Below are 18,631 nucleotides of genomic sequence, written 5' to 3'. Positions count from 1 at the left end.
CTGCATCCCCCTACTCCCCTCAAGCAACACAGAAGGAAAAAGAGGGTTCGGGCTAAACATAAGAAAATCATGAAAACACACTCCAACCATCCCGTCAGCTAGTTGGTCCCCAAGTAGAACTGAAAGCTCAGTGAGTGCTAGAATGGCAGATAAAAATAAACTAAATGGGGGAAAATAGCTGGAATGGATTATTTGGAGGCTGTTGGAATTCTCAGGGGTGGAAAAACTCCATGGTCCTGACAGAACGCCAGGGAACAGCAGCTTCATGGGAAAATACTGTGGCGCTCTCACGGAGCGACCCATTCCTATTAGTCAACCCTCCAACTCTCTCAGCATGGGGCAGTCCCTGGGCTCACCATGAGAAACCAGAGACCGCAAAGCACCCTGGGAGGAGGGGAGCTAAAGTGCTCCCCAAACACTGCCAGTGAAGGAGCCTACCGCTCAGAACCATGCTTTAGCTTTATTGAGTTTTCATTCAGGCTTTTAAAAGCCGGTAAGGAGATTTTGCTGTTGACCCCACTCCCAGAACTCAGAGAGAGGCGTTTTATATTCCAATCGATGATAGAGTCCAGTTTACAAGATTCCTTCTGGTAGTGTACTGAGTCTGTTAGGCAGGCATCCATGGCATTGACTGATGTTTCAGTTCTCCCTCAAGAATTGGATCTCTACTACTTGACTCTTTGGATAGCCCTCAGTGGAAGGTCTTTAAGGAGAATTTGCTCTTGGGTGGATTGGATGCCCTTTGTTGAATGTAATGTAGATGGTGTGAGTTTAGTGTTTGACATTTGGGAAGTTGGGAACGCACACCACAGGTGTACAGTAGAAAGATATTGACACTGCAGGAACAATAACATGGTATGGTAACATGGTATGTCTCTTTACAGGGGTCAAAAAAACATATATGCTTTTCATACACACAATGCTATCATCATTTACCTGTTTTGAAAGTACCCTTCTTTGCGAGTATTAACTGTAATGTCATATCATCTTTTTTAATAGAACAAAATTACTCACATACTCATTCATAGGAGTTAACATTTCATGGACTATCAAAGTGAGACAAAATATATTCTCTTGAGAGAGTGAGGTCCTGTGACTGTTTCTGCCAGCTTGCTCTGCTGCCCCCAAGGGCCAAAAAACAGACAGCAAGCTCTGTTGTTGTGTCAGCACATTGGCAACCCTGCAGGTCACACACACAAATACAGTACTGTATATATTCCTACACACGCCGCACACACAAACATGTAGGTTGTTCCGTAAACTATATTCGCAACGCGTGATGTGTAACCTTGCCTGAAGACTTGGGTCATCTCCAAAAGCAAATACCTAACCCTTGCTGACACGGTCTTGCGCCACACTGACGACCCAGGTTCAATCAATATTTGGCTGGTCAGACATGTATGCTCATACAGTATATGCACACAGACACACACACTAACACACTCCTGTACGCACACACACACTAACACACTCCTGTACGCACACACACACCCCCAAGGCTGAAAGAAGTCCATTTCTCAAGGACATGCAACAGAAACCCCCCAGAGCCTTTCCATTATTACGGCACATTCTTCTCTCTTTCTCTCTCTCTGCCTCGTTTCTGTTTCTCTTTCGTTCTGACTCTCTCTCTCTGTCTCTGCCTCTTTAAGACGAGGACTCATCTTAAAAGACCTCTTTTTAAAATGTATGCATTCACTGTAAATAGCCATATACCGTATTTATAACCGCTAGACTTGTCTTAAAAGATATGCCAGAAGGGGGTTAGAAAGAGGATTCAAGCTGTTCGCTGCATGGCCTTAGATATCATTTTTCATATTACTAATGTGGTATAATGGTGCTCATGTGACATGATCTGTCGTAACTGATGGATAGCACAGCAGATCCTTAACACTACATAATGATGTATTATATAATAGTGTATACTATAGCTGTACTGTATGGCTCTGTAGCAACTATTTAAGACACCCACTCTCTTCGTTTTGAATTGTTAGGCTCTGTGGCCTTTCCCTCCTGACCATGCCTCTGATGTGAAACTTGTGTTTTGAAAGTAGGGCTTTGGTAGGGGGATCAGTAAGGAAGTGAAACCAGTATGCTCGTCCTCATAGGTCTGTTCTGTGTCCTGCCTAAAACACTTTCTTTCTGTGCTGCGGTAGCTACAAGGTTGTCCACAGAGGCTCTTAACAAAGAGACACCATTTCCTTTGTAAAGATCACCTGAATTGTTAGGATTCCTATTAGGACACAGACTCCTCTTCAAGGATCGTCTTAATTGGCTAAAGGAAATTTACATTTACATTTAAGTCATTTAGCAGACGAAATGTTATCTCCTTCTAAACCATCACCTGATTCGCCGAGGGGCTTCCATCTCCTCCCTCCTCCATCCAAAATGGAATGGAACCAGAGTCGCAGGAAAAGGTTGGTAAACTTAAACAGAAACTGTTAAGAGGTTTTAATTGATTGAAAAATGTACTTTCTGCCAGCCTGTGGTGTCTTTGATGAATAGGAGATGTGTTTAAGTGTGCGGTATCAGATAGCGTAACATGGAAGAGTAGAATGAGTAAGGTAGATGGGGGAGCCTTTATTGAGTAGTATTGGCTAGGAAGATAGGGGCCCCTTTATACCACTTTGGTTGAATATGCAAAGCTGGCTGTAGTTAACTGACTGTGAGAAGCTAGTTGTATTTGACTGAGAGGCCAGCCGTCTGGCAGACAGAGGGATGAAGGGAGGGAAGAGGAGGATGGAAGGGAAAGGCTATGATGTCACAGGGTCACCACCACTCCCAAAGGAAGCTGGGGGAGCGAGGGCAGGGACAGGAAACACGTGACTAAAAAAGAAAAAAGAGGCCCCAGAATGCAGCTGCAGCATGAGAGAAAGAGAGAGAGAGAGAGGAAGATATTCATGGTTGTGACAGTGCTGCTGTGTGGTGGTGTGTGGTGGTGGTGGTGTGTTGGTTTAGTAGCGGTAGGTTTCCTCTCTACTCTATAGATTATCTGTTCAATACGCTGCTGTTAAGATGAGCCTGTTTCCTGACTGTCATAGCAAGGCCTTGTCTCTGAAGGGAGACATGTTGCAAAGGGACCAGCGATACAGGAATCACATCAAGGGCAAGAAGTAAGTCGTTTTGTTGGACGGATGTACGTAAAGGCTAGGATGGGCAGTTGTATGGTCTGTAGTGGACTCGTTTGGGTACTTGGTTCCTCTTGGTTGCAGTTCCTGAACTATGCTCCTGTATTTCTACATCTACTCATTGAAACAACTTGCTTAAAATTCGCAGTTTAGTCATGAATACTGTTCACTCAACTAGAGTTGGATGCATTTGCTTACTAATGGAGAAGTGATAGCAGATAGCATGTTGTTAGCATCACAGACTAGACAGAAGGGTGGTTTAGGTGGGTCTGTGAAATCACTTCCTTATTTTTAAACCTCGTTTCCATGTCTGCTTTTCTCACTTTCGTGACCAGAAATATTACAGATGGCTTAGTCCAGAATGAATTTGAACAATGCTTGTGTTCATGAACTTAGACCATGTCTCTACTGTGTGTCCCTTTATGTGACAGTATGTGTTTTACTGGTGTGGTGCTCTATACAATCGATGTTTGTTTATCTACCCCTCACCCAGTGTGCAGAAGTGTACATTGTCGAGTCTAGTACACATGTTGACTGTATTCAGGCTGTCACAGTACTGACTCTCCCTCTGCCTGTGTCTCTAATTCCCCATGTCTGACTTTGATCATAACTCCCTGTCCACCCTAAGCATGATTTCCCAGCCTCTCTGCTATGTGACTGCTCTGTTTGCAGTGTGTCAGGCTCTATGTAGCCTGGGTGCAGTGTACAGAGAGTAGTCCACAGTATGAATAAACTAGATTAGGGATGTAGAGAAGCTTTCAGTGTCGCTGTGATACAGTGCTCCGCCTGTGTTCACTGACTCCAGCTTTCCTCTCTGTATGTTTGCGTGCATGTGCGTGCCTGCCTTGTGTGAGTTGTCAGATAAGCATGTTATCCAACGACAGCCAGACCCTCTTAGGGGAAATTGTTCACAATTTATAAATAGCGGGTCCTATAATCACAAAGCTGAGAATAGGTGTCTTCCATGGCTTTTGGAGAATGGTGAACTGTAGCTTATGAGTTATTTTTTACATAAAGCAGACTTCACACATGTTTAAATACTCTTTAGCGATGTCACTTTCTCATCATATGATGCAAAATGAATAATACAGGACAGAGTTCTGTATTTTGAAAGTTACGTATCTTGAAAACTTGATTGCTGACATGCAAAAGATTTGGGACTATATCAACAATGGCTAATGAAACAAATACCAAAATATTGTTTTTTGGTGGCGTTTTCCTTTAATGTGTTATTGAGGTAGGCTAAATTAGGTGTGGTTGGAATGTTCATAATGGTGAGCATTTGCAAGCTGTTTGCAGGAGCTTCCTCATTTAAATCACATCATACACTCTGATACAACAGGTGCATTCCTTTTGAAGTAGACATGAATATTCAGAATAGGAGCTGAAACCTGATCAGATCATAAAATGTACACCTCCATCTACAGTACAGTACAATAAATCCCTTTCTAAAAGTTCCTGTTTAACGTTGATATTGTAAGGTTACGAGACTATACTTTATGTAAGGTGTCTACTTTAGATGTAACTGAATGTGGTATTGTTTCAGTGATAGTTAACACCAGGCTATAAGTAATGGATGTGTTGTTAGCCACCTTAGAATGGTTGCGAGAAGAGAAGAGGGATGAGATGGGAGGAGGTGAGGGGAGGGGAGGGGAGGAGAAGAGTGGTGAGGAGTGGAGGAGAGGAGAGAGCAGAGGAGAAGAGAAGAGAGGATAAGTGAAAGTGTAGCGGAGGAGAAGAGATCACCATACAGCAGGTGTGTGGGCAGACAGTAACCTGGTTTATACAAAGACGACCAATGTCATCATCAGAGAGGCTGAAGAAATTAAACATCACATCCTCCTGACAGGATTAAATCTGCCTGACTCCCCTGGCTCACCGACCTGCTCTGTGTTTCATCTCTGTGTTTCATCTCTGTAGAGGAGCAGGAAGAACAGGCTGTGTACAAATGAAAGGCTGTCGAGGACAGATGTGGAGATTTGTTAGACAGATATTGAGTAAAGGAGGAAGGGAAATTACTCTTAAATGGGCTATGTGGGACGCTAGCGTCCCACCCGCGGTACAGCCAGTGAAATAGCAGGGCGGCAAATTCAAAACAACAAAAATCTCATAATTCAAATTTCTCAAACATACAAGTATTATACACCATTTTAAAGATAAGATTCTCCTTAATCTAACCACAGTGTCCGATTTCAAAAAGGCTTTGCGGCGAAAGCAAAACATTAGATTATGTTAGGACATCACCTTGACAAGAAAAACCACAGACATTTTCCAAGCAAGGAGAGGCTTCACAAAAACCAGAAATACAGCTAAAATGAATCACTAACCTTTGATGATCTTCATCAGATGACACTCCCAGGACTCAATGTTACAAAATACATGTATGTTTTGTTCGATAAAGTTCATATTTATATCCATAAACCCCATTTTACATTGGCGCGTGATGTTCAGAAAATGTATTCCCACCAAAACCAACGGTGAATGAGCACATCAATTTACAAAAATACTCATCATAAATGTTGATAAACTTTACAACAGTTATTGAAAGAATTATAGATATACTACTCCTTAATGCAACCGCTGTGTCAGATTTTAAAATAGCTTTTCGGCGAAAGCACATTTTTCAATATTCTGAGTACAGAGCTCAGCCATCAAAGCAAGCTATACAGTTACCCGCCAAGTTCTGGAGTCAACTAAACTCAGAATTAGTATTATAAATCTTCCCTTACCTTTGCTGATCTTCGTCAGAATGCACTCCCAGGACTCCTACTTCCACAAGAAATGTTTTGGTCGAAATACTCCATATTTATGTCCAAATACCTCCTTTTGTTCGCGCGTTCAGGTCACTAATCCAAAGGCATAACGCGAGAGTGCAGAACCAGAGACAAAAAGTCAAATAGTTCCATTACCGTTCTCATAGAAACATGTCAAACGATGTTTACAATCAATCCTTAGAGTCTTTTTAACATAAAACGTTGATAATATTCCAACCAGACAATAGCGTATTCATTACAGAGGAAAAAGAAGGAGAGGTGCGCCAACGTGCCCGCGCAGTAAACAACTCACTGCTCCCAGGCAGTCCACTGATTGACTGAGCTCCTATTCTCTGCCCAGTAACAGTTGACGGATTAAACAAATTTCTAAAGGCTGGTGACAGCCAATGGAAGCCTTAGGAAGTGCAAAAATGACCCCACAGACACTGTAGTTTGAACAGGGATTAGATGGAAGAACTACAAGTCCCTTCCTGGCTGGATTTTTTTCTCAGGTTTTTGCCTGCCATATGAGTTCTGTTATACTCACAGACATCATTCAAACAGTATTAGAAACTTCAGAGTGTTTTCTATCTTCAGAGTGTTTTCAAATCTACTAATAATATGCATATCCTACCTTCTGGGCCCGAGAAGCAGGCAGTTTAATTTGGGCACGTATTCATCTGAATTTCTGAATACTGCCCCCTGTCACCAAGAAGTTGAAGTGTGGACACTGGGTGCTTCTCTTTTCTCCTCCCTCCTTCCCCTCTTTCGTCTCCTTCTCTTCATCCTCCATCACTCTATTACCATTTTCTTTTCTCTCTTCAACCTCATTCTCCATCATTCAATCACTCTTTCTCTCCTCCTCCTCCTCTGCTATTACTCTCTATGTCATCCTTTTATCTAGTTGTCCTTGAGGAGCTTGTAGGGGTCAGAGACACTGTCTGTTTCCTTTCTCTGGCTTTGCTCACCTGAATATATTATATTAGTCCAGAGCAAATTTCAAATGAATTCTTTGGTTAGCTTTTGGCTTATCTCCTAGCCTAGGCCTAGCTTTCCCCACAGTTCTTATCTAGTTGGCCAATGGCTAGCTTTGGCAGTTGCAGCTGGCTATTCTTAGGTCTCTGGTTATGGCTATGGCTGCTCAGTGAAACAACCTGTCCTGATTTGTCATAGACGCTTGCTAAAACACTTTCATGAGCAAGCCTTCCTTCATGACAGGCCTCTGTGAAATGGTATAGAATCAGCTTGATCCCCTCTGTCAAAGACGCTTGGACCTTCTTTTTTTTATATTTTCAGTGGTATTGTTAACAAACACTCCCCCATAAAGAAAATTATAATAAAAAACAGGTTCAGCCCCTGGTTTGACCATGATCTTGCAGAGTTACTCCACCTCAAGAATTGCATTTGGCGAAAGGCTCGGCACACGCATACTCAAGCTGACTGGCTCAGCCTGAGAAATAAGTGCACTCAGGCTATCTGGGAAGGCCAAAGTTAGTTACTTTAAAGTTCTCTCTCTGTGGGTCTAACCCCAAGAAGTTCTGGAAACGGTTAAAGACCTGGAGAATAAACCCTCCTCCTCACAGCTGCCCATGTCCCTTAATGTTTATGATGTGGTTGTTACTGACAAGAAGCACATGGCTGAGCTCTTTAATCACCACTTAATTAAGTCAGGATTCCTATTTGACTCAGCCATGCCTCCTTGCACGTCCAACATTGACTCATCTCCCACCCCTTCTAATGCGACTATCCCCGATGCTTCTCCCTCTTTTTCCCCTGCCCCGCTACAAAGTTTCTCCCTGCAGGCAGTCACTGAGTCTGAGGTGCTAGAGGAGCTCCTGAAACTTGACCCCAAAAAACCATCAGATAGTTTAGACCCTTTCTCCTTTAAGGTTGCTGCCCGTATCATTAGCCTGTCTCTCCTTTCTGGGGAGGTTCCCATTGCTTCGAAGGTAGCCACGGTTTGTCCTTTATTTAAAGGGGGAGATCAAGCTGATCCTAACTGTTATAGGCCTATTTCTATTTTGTCGTGTTTAAAAAAAGTGTTGGAAAAACTTGTCTCTGGTATGCAATCTGGTTTCCGCCCAGGTTATGGATGTGTCACTGCAACCTTAAAGGTCCTCAATGATGTCACCATTGCCCTTGATTCTAAGCAATGTTTTGCTGCTATTTTTATTGACTATCCATTCTTGTGGGCCGGCTAAGGAATATTGGTGTCTCTGAGGGGTCTTTGGCCTGGTTTGCTAACTACCTCTCTCAACGAGTGCAGTGTATAAAGTCAGAAAATCTGCCTGTCATCAAGGGAGTACCCCAAGGCTCAATCCTAGGCCCACATTCTTCTCAATTTACATCAACAACATAGCTCAGGCAGTAGGAAGCTCTCTCATCCATTTATATGCAGATGATAGTCTTATACTCAGCTGGCCCCTCCCCAGATTTTGTGTTAAATGCTCTACAACAAAGCTTTCTTAGTGCCCAACAAGCTTTTTCTACCCTTAATCTTGTTCTGAACACCTCCAAAACAAAGGTCATGTGGTTTGGTAAGAAGAATGCCCCTCTCCCCACAGGTGTGATTACTACCTCTGAGGGTTTAGAGCTTGAGGTCGTCACCTCATACAAGTACTTGGGGGTATGGCTAGAAGGACACTGTCCTTCTCTCAGCACATATCAAAGCTGCAGGCTGAAGTTAAATCTAGACTTGGTTTCCTCTATCGTAATCGCTCCTCTTTCACCCCAGCTGCCGAACTAACCCTGATTCAGATGACCATCTTACCCGTGCTAGATTACGGAGGCATAATTTATAGATCAGCAGGTAAGGGTGCTCTCGAGCGGGTAGATGTTCTTTACCATTCGGCCATCAGATTTGCCACCAATGCTCCTTATAGGACACATCACTGCACTCTATACTCCTCTGTAAACTGGTCATCTCTGTATACCTGTCGCAAGACCCACTGGTTGATGCTTATTTATAAACCCCTCTTAGGCCTCACTCCCCCCTATCTGAGATATCTACTGCAGCCCTCATCCTCTACATACAACACCTGTTCTGCCAGTCACATTCTGTTAAAGGTCCCCAAAGCACACACATCCCTGAGTCACTCGTCTTTTCAGTTCGCTGCAGCTAGCGACTGGAACGAGCTGCAACAAACACTCAAACTGGACAGTTTTATCTCAATCTCTTCATTCAAACACTCAATCATGGACAGTCTTACTGACAGTTGTGGCTGCGCTGCGTGATATATTGTTGTCTCTACCTTCTTGCCCTTTATGCTGTTGTCTGTGCCCAATAATGTTTGTACCATGTTTTGTGCTGCTACCATGTGTTGCTGCCTTGCTATGTTGTTGTCTTAGGTCTCTCTTTATGTAGTGTTGTGTTGTCTCTCTTGTCGTGATGTGTGTTTTGTCCTATATTTATGTTATTTATTTATTTTAATCCCAGCCTCCATCCCCACAGGAAGTCTTTTGCCTTTTGGTAGGCCATCATTGTAAATAAGAATTTGTTGTTAACTTACTTGCCTTGTTGAATAAAAAAATGGCTCAGGGCTAGCTTGCCCGAAAGCTCCTTATAAAATGATCGACTTCAGGAATTCATCTGGTTTGTGGATTTAGAGATTATTGAGAAAATTGTTCTCATGTCATCAAGTGCTGCCAGGTTTATCCCCCCCCCCCCCAGAAAACACAGTTCTGTTTAATATAGTATTTTTGCACACCGACTCTAACTTTCCATTGTTAATCTGAGACGATGACATTTACAAAGGAAAAGGGAGTCTGTCTATACATGTAGGTCCTTTCTTTTGATTAAAATCCCACTCCCAAGCTTTAAACTTGTGGCCTTGTAATACAAGCCTTTTATCAGACTTCCAGAAATTATATTTCACCCCCCTTATCCCAGTGTTATAGATATAGAATGTGTTCACTATTTCACTTCTACACTTTTTCATTCACTTTACCAGTTATATCAGTCCAACATTGTCCAACATCCAGGACTCAACATATTTGTATGCTGAGCTGAATAGATAAATAGATTTTATTTGACAATTTAAAAACACAAGTAGATACATTCTATTTGAAATCTTTGAGGATAACACAAAAAGTTGTACTTTTACTTCTATGCATTGTGGTCCTCTGAACAGTGACTATTCATTCACTGATGCTAGGACAGAACCAGAGGCCAATGTTGTTGGCACCTGATAGTCTCCATCACTCATGTCTTGTTTTGCCCATGGTCGTGGAACTTTTTCCAGTCCAGTCGGCCCCAGACAGACAGAATGTGCATAGATAGCCGTGCTGAAAGCCAGACAGACACAGGGCTTAGCGAGCACAAAGGAAACTGCCTCCATCTACACTATTCACCCCTAGCCGCAACACTATTCACCCCCCAGCATACAGCCACCACACAGCTCAACAAAGCTCCGTTACCTGCAATGCCTCTGCTTAATAGACTAATAGACTATTGGTGCTACAACAAAAACTGTTTCCTATTGACAAAAGCTACCGGGTGTTCAGCAGCCATCTTAGAACTCAACCCAGCCAACCACTGTGTTTTTTTCCACCACATAAAAATGCACAGACTAGCTTTTCCCTGATATTATTGTTCTTGAGAGCTGGGATGGCTGACAGGGGTGGCTGAGCCCGGCACTGAGAGGGTTTATGCTCGCTCTTTGCTGAGCTTGCAATTGCAGGGGAGGGGTTTCGGCCTGCGTCTGATTGGCTATGGGATTTCCTGGGAGGATTTGAAAACACCCAATGGGGAGGGGCCACCGAGAGGATTAGGTCATGCTTTTTCTGTGAGGGGAGTGACATCATGGTCTGGGAACTGCTCTGCCCTGGGGTGAAGGGTGTCTGGGTAGACGGCAACGAAGGAATGATAAGAGGAGCGGAATGACAATAAGGGGGTGCAGAGAGGGGACGGTTGGTTGGGATTGTGATGAATGTGTCTCATTTTGTTGGTTGTGGTCCTTGTGTGGGTCTCTCTCTCTCTCTCTCTCTCTCTCTCTCTCATATATATCCTTACCTCACTACACATCCTTATACTGGTTAGTAGAAGGGAAACCCTTACATCCATCCTAACTATCTCCCTGTAGAATCAACTCTCTTCCCAGTGCTCAAATATTGTTGAAATTATATTATCAGAACTGTTTGTAATCTGTAAGAACGTCATAAAATAAAAAGTGATTTCCTTTTCCATGTCTGTTTGGAAAGATGTAACTTTTTTTTGTTCCACTGAAGAAGATTGGTAGGAGAACTTGGCCCTCTGCCAGGGATTCCCCCCTCTATCCCTGTCTTGGTATTCCCTTCCAGTGGGAACGTTACTGGCTTGTTGACAAGATGCGAACAGGAGAGGGGTCTCCCTGACGCTGTCGTTTCCTCATCTTGTTTTCCATTACATACTCTGTTGCGCTCTCTGTATATCTTTCTCTCTCATTCTTTCTCTTTCTCTCACCCTCTCGCTATCTTTCTCGCCCCCCTCTCATAAGACATAGGTCATATTTCCTCATAGTCACATGCTTGGTGTGGGTTGCAGTCTTGCCGGCAATACCCACTCACAACAACAGCAAGCACTGGATGTAAAATAGACACAAAATACCAAGCACTGGATGTAAAATAGACACAAATTACCAAGCACTGGATGTAAAATATACACAAATTACATTTTAGATACTAATCAGCCAACTGATTTAAAATAAATTGTAATTTGTTTATAAAATACATCAGCATTCAATAGACATGCTAACAAATTAATCATGTTGTCTCATTTCTTTAATGCAATTTATTGCTCATTCAACTGTGGATTGTGGAATATTGATTTATTGACCATAAGGTTTACTGTATGTCTGACATCTTTTAGATGTATGGAATTGGACAGAGGATGGATCATTGGACACGCAAAATAGATTATTCTGTGTTTGTGTGAGAGATGGGAGGCTACATGTGTGGCACATGATTTATTGCGCTTTTCGTAATGCTGCATCCTAAAAAATATTTAAACCTTAAAATCTATCAACACCTTGTTGGAGGTTCTCTTCTCTTGTCCTTTCCTCCCCTGCCCAGTACAGAGAGCCCTTCCTGAAGACATGACCCACTTCCTTCAGAGGTGTCTCTACCCACGTCCTACCATGACCTCTGTCATCCAGACAGAGCGAGAGGATGTCCAGACTGACATTTTGAAGAGTCCCACCAGAAAGTCTGATTGTTACATAGACTGTCTTTTAGGTTACGGTGAACATTCTATAGTTTACACGGTTGACTTGTGATGCCAATTTTTGTATTGAAATGTCATCTCAAGCAATACTCCATTCAACTCAGTGATGTGAGGGGTTATCAGTGGAATCAACACATTGTATGTGATGTGAGTGCTGCAGTAACATTAATCCTAGAAAAAGAAATCACAGTTTACAGTATTGCTATTGTTTAGTTAGAGACTATGGCACTGGTTTACAGAGTGACCAATAGATCACAGTACACAGCTGAGATGGCATGTTGGTGTAGGAGTTAGAACCACTACCTATGTGGGAAACTTTCCAGCTATATTTGTCTGTCCCCTGGAGAACTGGGGAAACCACTGTGTGTCTACTCAGTCTGAAACTTTTGTGGGTGGGCTTGTATTACTATTCTCGTGGCTACAGGAAATCCCCAGAAGTACCCACAGGGATAGTAAAATATAAAAAATTCTCCCTTTCGGGATGTTTCCCATGAGGACAAATTCTCTTTTAACCTTAGGGGTTATGTTTAGGGTTAGGGTTACTATTAGGGTGAGAATTAGGTTTAGGGTTATGGTTCGGGTTAAGGTAAGGGTTGGGGTTAGGAGAAATATGATTTTGAATGGAAATTAATTTAAGGCCCCCACAAGGATAGTAAAACGTGTGTGTGACTCCTGATCAATACCTCTATCTTTAGCTAAATCAAAGAGTGACCTACTGAAGTGACAGGTCAAATTGGCATACTTTTATATGTAAACAAACACAATTATTATATTCATTCATCTTTTGCTTTGATAGCCATTTAAAATCATTGGAAGCTGTTGATCTTGGTCAGATATTGACCTGGGACGAGTGGTTTGCATGGTAAAGAAGCAGGGCCGGCTCCAGGTATAAGCAACATAAGCTGGTCGCTTGGGCCCCTTGTCCGCTAGGAAATGAGAAATTAGCGATATGTATTTTTTGATTGGTAGTTAGTCTAGCCAGCTATTTAAACTTGTAGTAATCATGGCACGCAGGGCATGTGCCCAGGGGCCCTGACCTCCAGTGGGTTAATATCATATCTGAGTGAGAATGACTAACATGGCATTAGTCATGGCAAAAGGTGTAGAATTTGGGGAATTTAGCTTTAAAGGCCCCCACCAAAGGGCAATGCTGCAATATTTCCTGTCCTATAACAGAAATTCTCATTTAGTTTCCACCGCCAAAGAATGGCGCAGGCTGCTCATACATATTCATGAATTGGGGGTGGGAATGTTTTACAGGTGAAGTGGAGAAATTACAAGTAGTGCACTGACAGCTGTCAGTGTAGATGGCGAGCATGCTAACCTTATCTAGCTAGCTAATGTTATCTGTTGTTGCTACACCGTATTGAAAAGATTCGCTGGTTAGGCTATGGCTGATTCTGGAGCTGGATTTGTCATAAGCATTTAGGGAAAACTTCGCCACAGATATGGATAGTGGAAACCAGGAGATTTGACTTTGCCATCTATTGTTATCTCCAAAGTTTTGGCATGTTTCATAAATTGCAACCACAAATCCGCCATAGAAATAAAAAGAATAAGATGAAGCTCCGGTAATATGAATAGCCTAACTGTACTGCCCAACGGTGTGGAAAAGTATGATAATGTATGCTCTCACTACTGTAGGTCGCTCTGGATAAGAGTGTCCGCTAAATGACTTAAATGGATTATGGTCATTTGCTGGTAAAAGGTGGAGGTGTAAAAACACAAGTTTGCACCTCCTATTTTAATTTGCTCCATGGCTCAGGCGTCTACTGCGAAAAGCTGTTTGGTACAGCAAAAGATCATCTATTATATTGCTCAGCTCAGTCGCGACTCATGAAGGAAGGACTTTGCAGGTGTTTCTGATTTAATAAATAATGACATGCTGGTGGGTGGTAACATTCAAATAAAACCAAGCCCTGAAAATAAACGTAGACTGAAAAGTATTAGCATGTCATATCATAGAGGAAACGCATAGCATTGGCACTTCGGATTTCCCACTTCAACCCCAAATATATCATACTTTGACTAAAACTATGACGTATTGACTTAAATTGTTGTGCAACATCATGTGGGCATTTTAAACTGATAAAAATTCTTGACACCCCATGGCAAAAGGGGTAGAATTGCAGGAAATTAGCTGTAAAACTGGAAAAAATCCTCTCTGCCCCATGGCAAAATGAGTAGAATTGCATTAATGTATTATACTAAATTGCTACGTTGTCACGACTTCCGCCGAAGTCGGTCCCTCTCCTTGTTCGGGCGGCGGTCGACGTCACCGGCCTTCTAGCCATTGCCGATCCACTTTTCATTTTACATTTGTTTTGTCTTTGTCTTACACACCTGGTTTCAATCCCCCAATTACTTGTTCATTATTTAACCCTCTGTTCCCCCATGTTTGTTTGTGAGTAATTGTTTGTCTTGTATACGGTCCATTATTGTGGGCTCGGTATATTGTGTTGTATTTGTGATTTCTTGAGTAAATACGTTGATTACTTATATCTGCTGTCCTGCGCCTGACTCTCTACACCAGCTACACACAGGCAGATTTACAGAATTACTCACCTGTCAAATGGAGTCAGCAGGAGCAGACGCCCTCCCTGTGGCGGTAGAGGAGCGCGTCCAGCAGCACTCGACCATGTTGCAACGTCTGGGCACCGCCATGGATTGCGTGCTGCAGACGATGGATCGTTGGGAGAGAGGAGGAGGTCGTCCAGCGCCTCCACCTGCCCCACTACAGCAGGCCCCACTGTCCACCCCTCCTTCACCCAGTCCCAGCGGGATTCGGCTTGCGCTCCCGAGGGAGCATGATGGGACGGCTGCCGGATGCCAGGGGTTCCTACTCCAGCTGGAACTCTACCTGGCGACCGTCCACCCGGCTCCTTCGGAACGTGAGAGCGTGTCCGCCCTCGTCTCCTGCCTCTCAGGCAAAGCCCTTGAGTGGTCCAATGCCGTATGGAGTGAATGAGACGCGGCGTTGGACCATTACGCGGAGTTCACCCGGCGCTTTCGGACAGTTTTCGACCACCCGCCTGAGGGTCGAGCGGCGGGTGAACGTCTGTTCCACCTGAGGCAGGGGACGAGGAGCGCACAGGATTTCGCATTGGACTTCTGGACCCTGGCCGCCAGCGCGGGATGGAACGACAGGGCCCTGATCGATCACTACCGGTGCAATCTGCGTGAGGACGTCCATCGGGAGATGGCCTGCCGAGACACCACCCTCACGTTGGACAAGCTGGTGGACCTGTCCATCCGGCTGGACAACCTGCTGGCTACCCTCGGACGTCCGGATCAGGGCCTGTCAGTTCCATCCCCCAGCACCTCCGCTCCAACGCCCATGGAGCTGGGAGGTGCTGCACTTAGGGCGACCTGAGGAGGGGCCATTCCATGCACCATCTGTGGCCGCAGAGGGCACACTGCTGGTCGGTACTGGGGGGGTTCCTCAGGGAGTCGAGGCAGCAGGCAGGGCACTATCGTGTCACCCCAGGTGAGTCGGCACCAGGCTCACCCAGAGCCCCCTGTTGCTCACATGTATGTGTTTATTACATTTCCTGAGTTTTCCCCGCATTCCCAGCATAAGGCACTCATAGATTCAGGCGCAGCTGGGAATTTTATTGACCGTTCATTTGCCCATAGTTTAGGGATCCCCCTTGTTCCTGTGGATATGCCCTTCCCTGTGCATGCCCTAGATAGTCGACAATTAGGGTCAGGGCTGATTAGGGAGGCCACCACTCCACTAGACATGGTTACGCAGGAGGGTCACAAGGAGAGAATCAGTCTCTTCCTTATTGATTCTCCTGCGTTTCCCGTGGTGCTGGGCCTACCCTGATTGGCCTATCATGACCCCACTATTTCGTGGCAACAGAGGGCTCTCAAGGGGTGGTCACAAGAGTGCTCGCGGAGGTGTGTAGGAGTTTCCATCGGTGCGACTACGGTGGAAAGTCCAGACCAGGTCTCCACCATGCGCATCCCCTCAGAATATGCCGATTTGGCTCTCGCCTTCTGTAAGAAGAAGGCGACTCAATTACCACCCCATCGACGGGGGGATTGTGCGATAAATCTCCTGGTAGACGCAGCACTTCCCAGGAGTCACGTGTATCCTCTGTCACAGGAGGAGACGGCGGCTATGGAAACATATGTCTCCGAATCGCTGGGGCAGGGATACATTCGGCCCTCCACTTCACCTGCCTTCTCGAGTTTCTTTTTTGTGAAGAAGAAGGATGGAGGTCTGCGCCCGTGTATTGACTATCGGGGTATCAATCAGATCACAGTGAGGTACAGCTACCCGCTGCCTCTCATCGCCAGTGCGATCGAGTCAATGCACGGGGCGCGCTTCTTCACAAAATTGGATCTCAGGAGCGCTTACAACCTGGTGCGTATCCAGGAAGGGGACTAGTGGAAGACGGCATTTAGTACCACCTCATGGCACTATGAGTACCTTGTCATGCCGTATGGGTTGATGAATGCTCCAACAGTCTTCCAGGCCTTTGTTGACGAGATTTTCCGGGACCTGCACGGGCAGGGTGTAGTGGTGTATATCGACGACATTCTGATATACTCCGCTACACGCGCCAAGCATGTGTCCCTGGTGCGCACGGTTCTTGGTCAACTATTGGAGCATGACCTGTACGTCAAGGCTGAGAAATGTCTGTTCTTCCAACAGTCCGTCTCCTTCCTAGGGTAACGCATTTCCACTTCAGGGGTGGAGATGGAGTGTGACCGCATTTCAGCCGTGCGTAATTGGCCGACTCCCCCCACGGTAAAGGAAGTGCAGCGGTTTCTAGGGTTTGCCAACTACTACCGGAGGTTTATCCGGGGTTTTGGTCAGGTAGCGGCTCCCATTACCTCACTGCTGAAGGGGGGACCGGTGCGACTGCAGTGGTCGGCTGAGGCAGACAGTGCTTTTGGTCACCTGAAGGCTCTGTTTACCTCGGCTCCCGTGCTGGCTCATCCGGATCCCTCTTTGGCGTTCATGGTGGAGGTGGACACGTCCGAGACTGGCATAGGAGCCGTGCTCTCTCAGCGCTCGGGCACGCCACCAAAGCTCCGCCCCTGTGCTTTCTTTTCGAAGAAGCTCAGCCCGGCGGAGCGAAACTATGATGTGGGGGACCGGGAGCTGTTGGCTGTTGTCAAGGCTCTGAAGGTGTGGAGACATTGGCTTGAGGGGGCTAAACACTCTTTCCTCATCTGGACTGACCACCGCAATCTGGAGTACATCCGGGCGGCGAGGAGACTGAACCCTCGCCAGGCAAGGTGGGCCATGTTCTTTACCCGTTTTGTTTTCACTCTGTCCTACAGACCAGGTTCCCAGAACGCTAAGGCAGACGCACTGTCCCGGATGTATGACACAGAGGAGCGGTCCATGGATCACACTCCCATACTTCCGGCCTCTTGCCTGATGGCACCAGTGGTGTGGGAGCTGGACGCGGACATCGAGCGGGTGTTACGCACAGAGCCCACTCCCCCCCCCCCCCCCCCAGTGTCCAGCTGGGTGCATGTACGTTCCGTCTGCTGTCCGCGACCGTCTGATCTATTGGGCCCACACGTCACCCTCCTCTGGTCATCCTGGCATCGGTCGGACGGTGCGTTGCCTTAGTGGGAAGTACTGGTGGTCCACCTTGGCCAAGGACGTGAGGGTTTATGTTTCCTCCTGCTTGGTGTGCACCCAGTGCAAGGCTCCCAGGCACCTGCCCAGTGGAAAGTTACAACCCCTACCCGTTCCACAACAGCCGTGGTCGCACCTGTCGGTGGACTTCTTGACGGATCTTCCTCCCTCACAGGGCAACACCATGATCCTGGTCGTTGTGGATCGGTTTTCTAAGTCCTGCCGTCTCCTCCCATTGCCCGGTCTCCTCACGTCTTCCGGCACTACAGGGTGCCTGAGGACATAGTCTCTGATCAGGGTTCCCAGTTCACGTCCAGGGTCTGGAGAGCGTTCATGGAACGTCTGGGGGTTTCGGTCAGCCTCACCTCAGGTTTTCACCCTGAGAGTAACGGGCAGGTGGAGAGAGTAAACCAGGATGTGGGTAGGTTTCTGCGGCCACTCCTCCACTAACCTCCTCCCTTCCAGTGCGTACTGGGGTATTAGCCGGTTCTGGGGGGGTCAAGGATAATTAATTTAATTTAATTAATACATTTTATTACAAGGCACTTTGGCTGATTCCATTTGGGAATAGAGGGGTGAAAGAGGGGTCTCCAGATTTTGTGGCCCACCTCTCCTCTCCCCCTTCTTTGGATGTTTCTATTCTCCTAGGTGGTTGCAGCTGGGTGTCTGGCATCTCAGAATCTGGGATCTTTCCTAGTTGCTTGTCTGTTTGCTTGTGGAACAGTCATTTGTCAGCCTCCTGTTCATCTCTCTTTCCATCCTTCCACTTATCCCTCAGCTCATCCCTCCTTTCAGTGCCTCTCTCTCTCTCCCACCCTCTCTCTCTCTCTCTCTCTCTCTCTCTCTCTCTCTCTCTCTCTCTCTCTCTCTCTCTCTTTCTCTCTCTCTCTCTCTACCCTCCGACCCTGATGACAGAGCCCTGGGGACCTGTCACTCAAATCTCATATCA

The 18,631-nt window shown here is 45.6% G+C and overlaps 1 protein-coding gene across 4 annotated transcripts in view; it reads left to right on the top strand.

Annotated features, from left to right (window-relative positions):
• LOC115206291 (LIM domain kinase 1) overlaps nucleotides 1–18,631 on the top strand; it is a 75,557-nt gene that overhangs the window by 12,006 nt on the left and 44,920 nt on the right. The window contains exon 1 of one of the 4 annotated variants that reach the window (XM_029773078.1): nucleotides 2,148–2,414. The exons of 1 other annotated variant lie outside the window; for it this stretch is intronic. In XM_029773078.1, the coding sequence (XP_029628938.1) occupies nucleotides 2,317–2,414 (98 nt within the window). In that variant the 5' untranslated portion in view covers nucleotides 2,148–2,316. Of the gene's footprint in view, nucleotides 1–2,147; nucleotides 2,415–2,451; nucleotides 3,111–18,631 lie in introns of those variants that run through there. 2 more of the 4 variants (XM_029773077.1, XM_029773080.1) reach the window with 2 other exon arrangements.

This window comes from Salmo trutta, chromosome 13 (genome assembly GCF_901001165.1).
Source record: "Salmo trutta chromosome 13, fSalTru1.1, whole genome shotgun sequence".
Classification (NCBI taxonomy): Eukaryota; Metazoa; Chordata; class Actinopteri; order Salmoniformes; family Salmonidae; genus Salmo; species Salmo trutta.
This window is presented reverse-complemented; position numbering and strand designations above follow the sequence as displayed.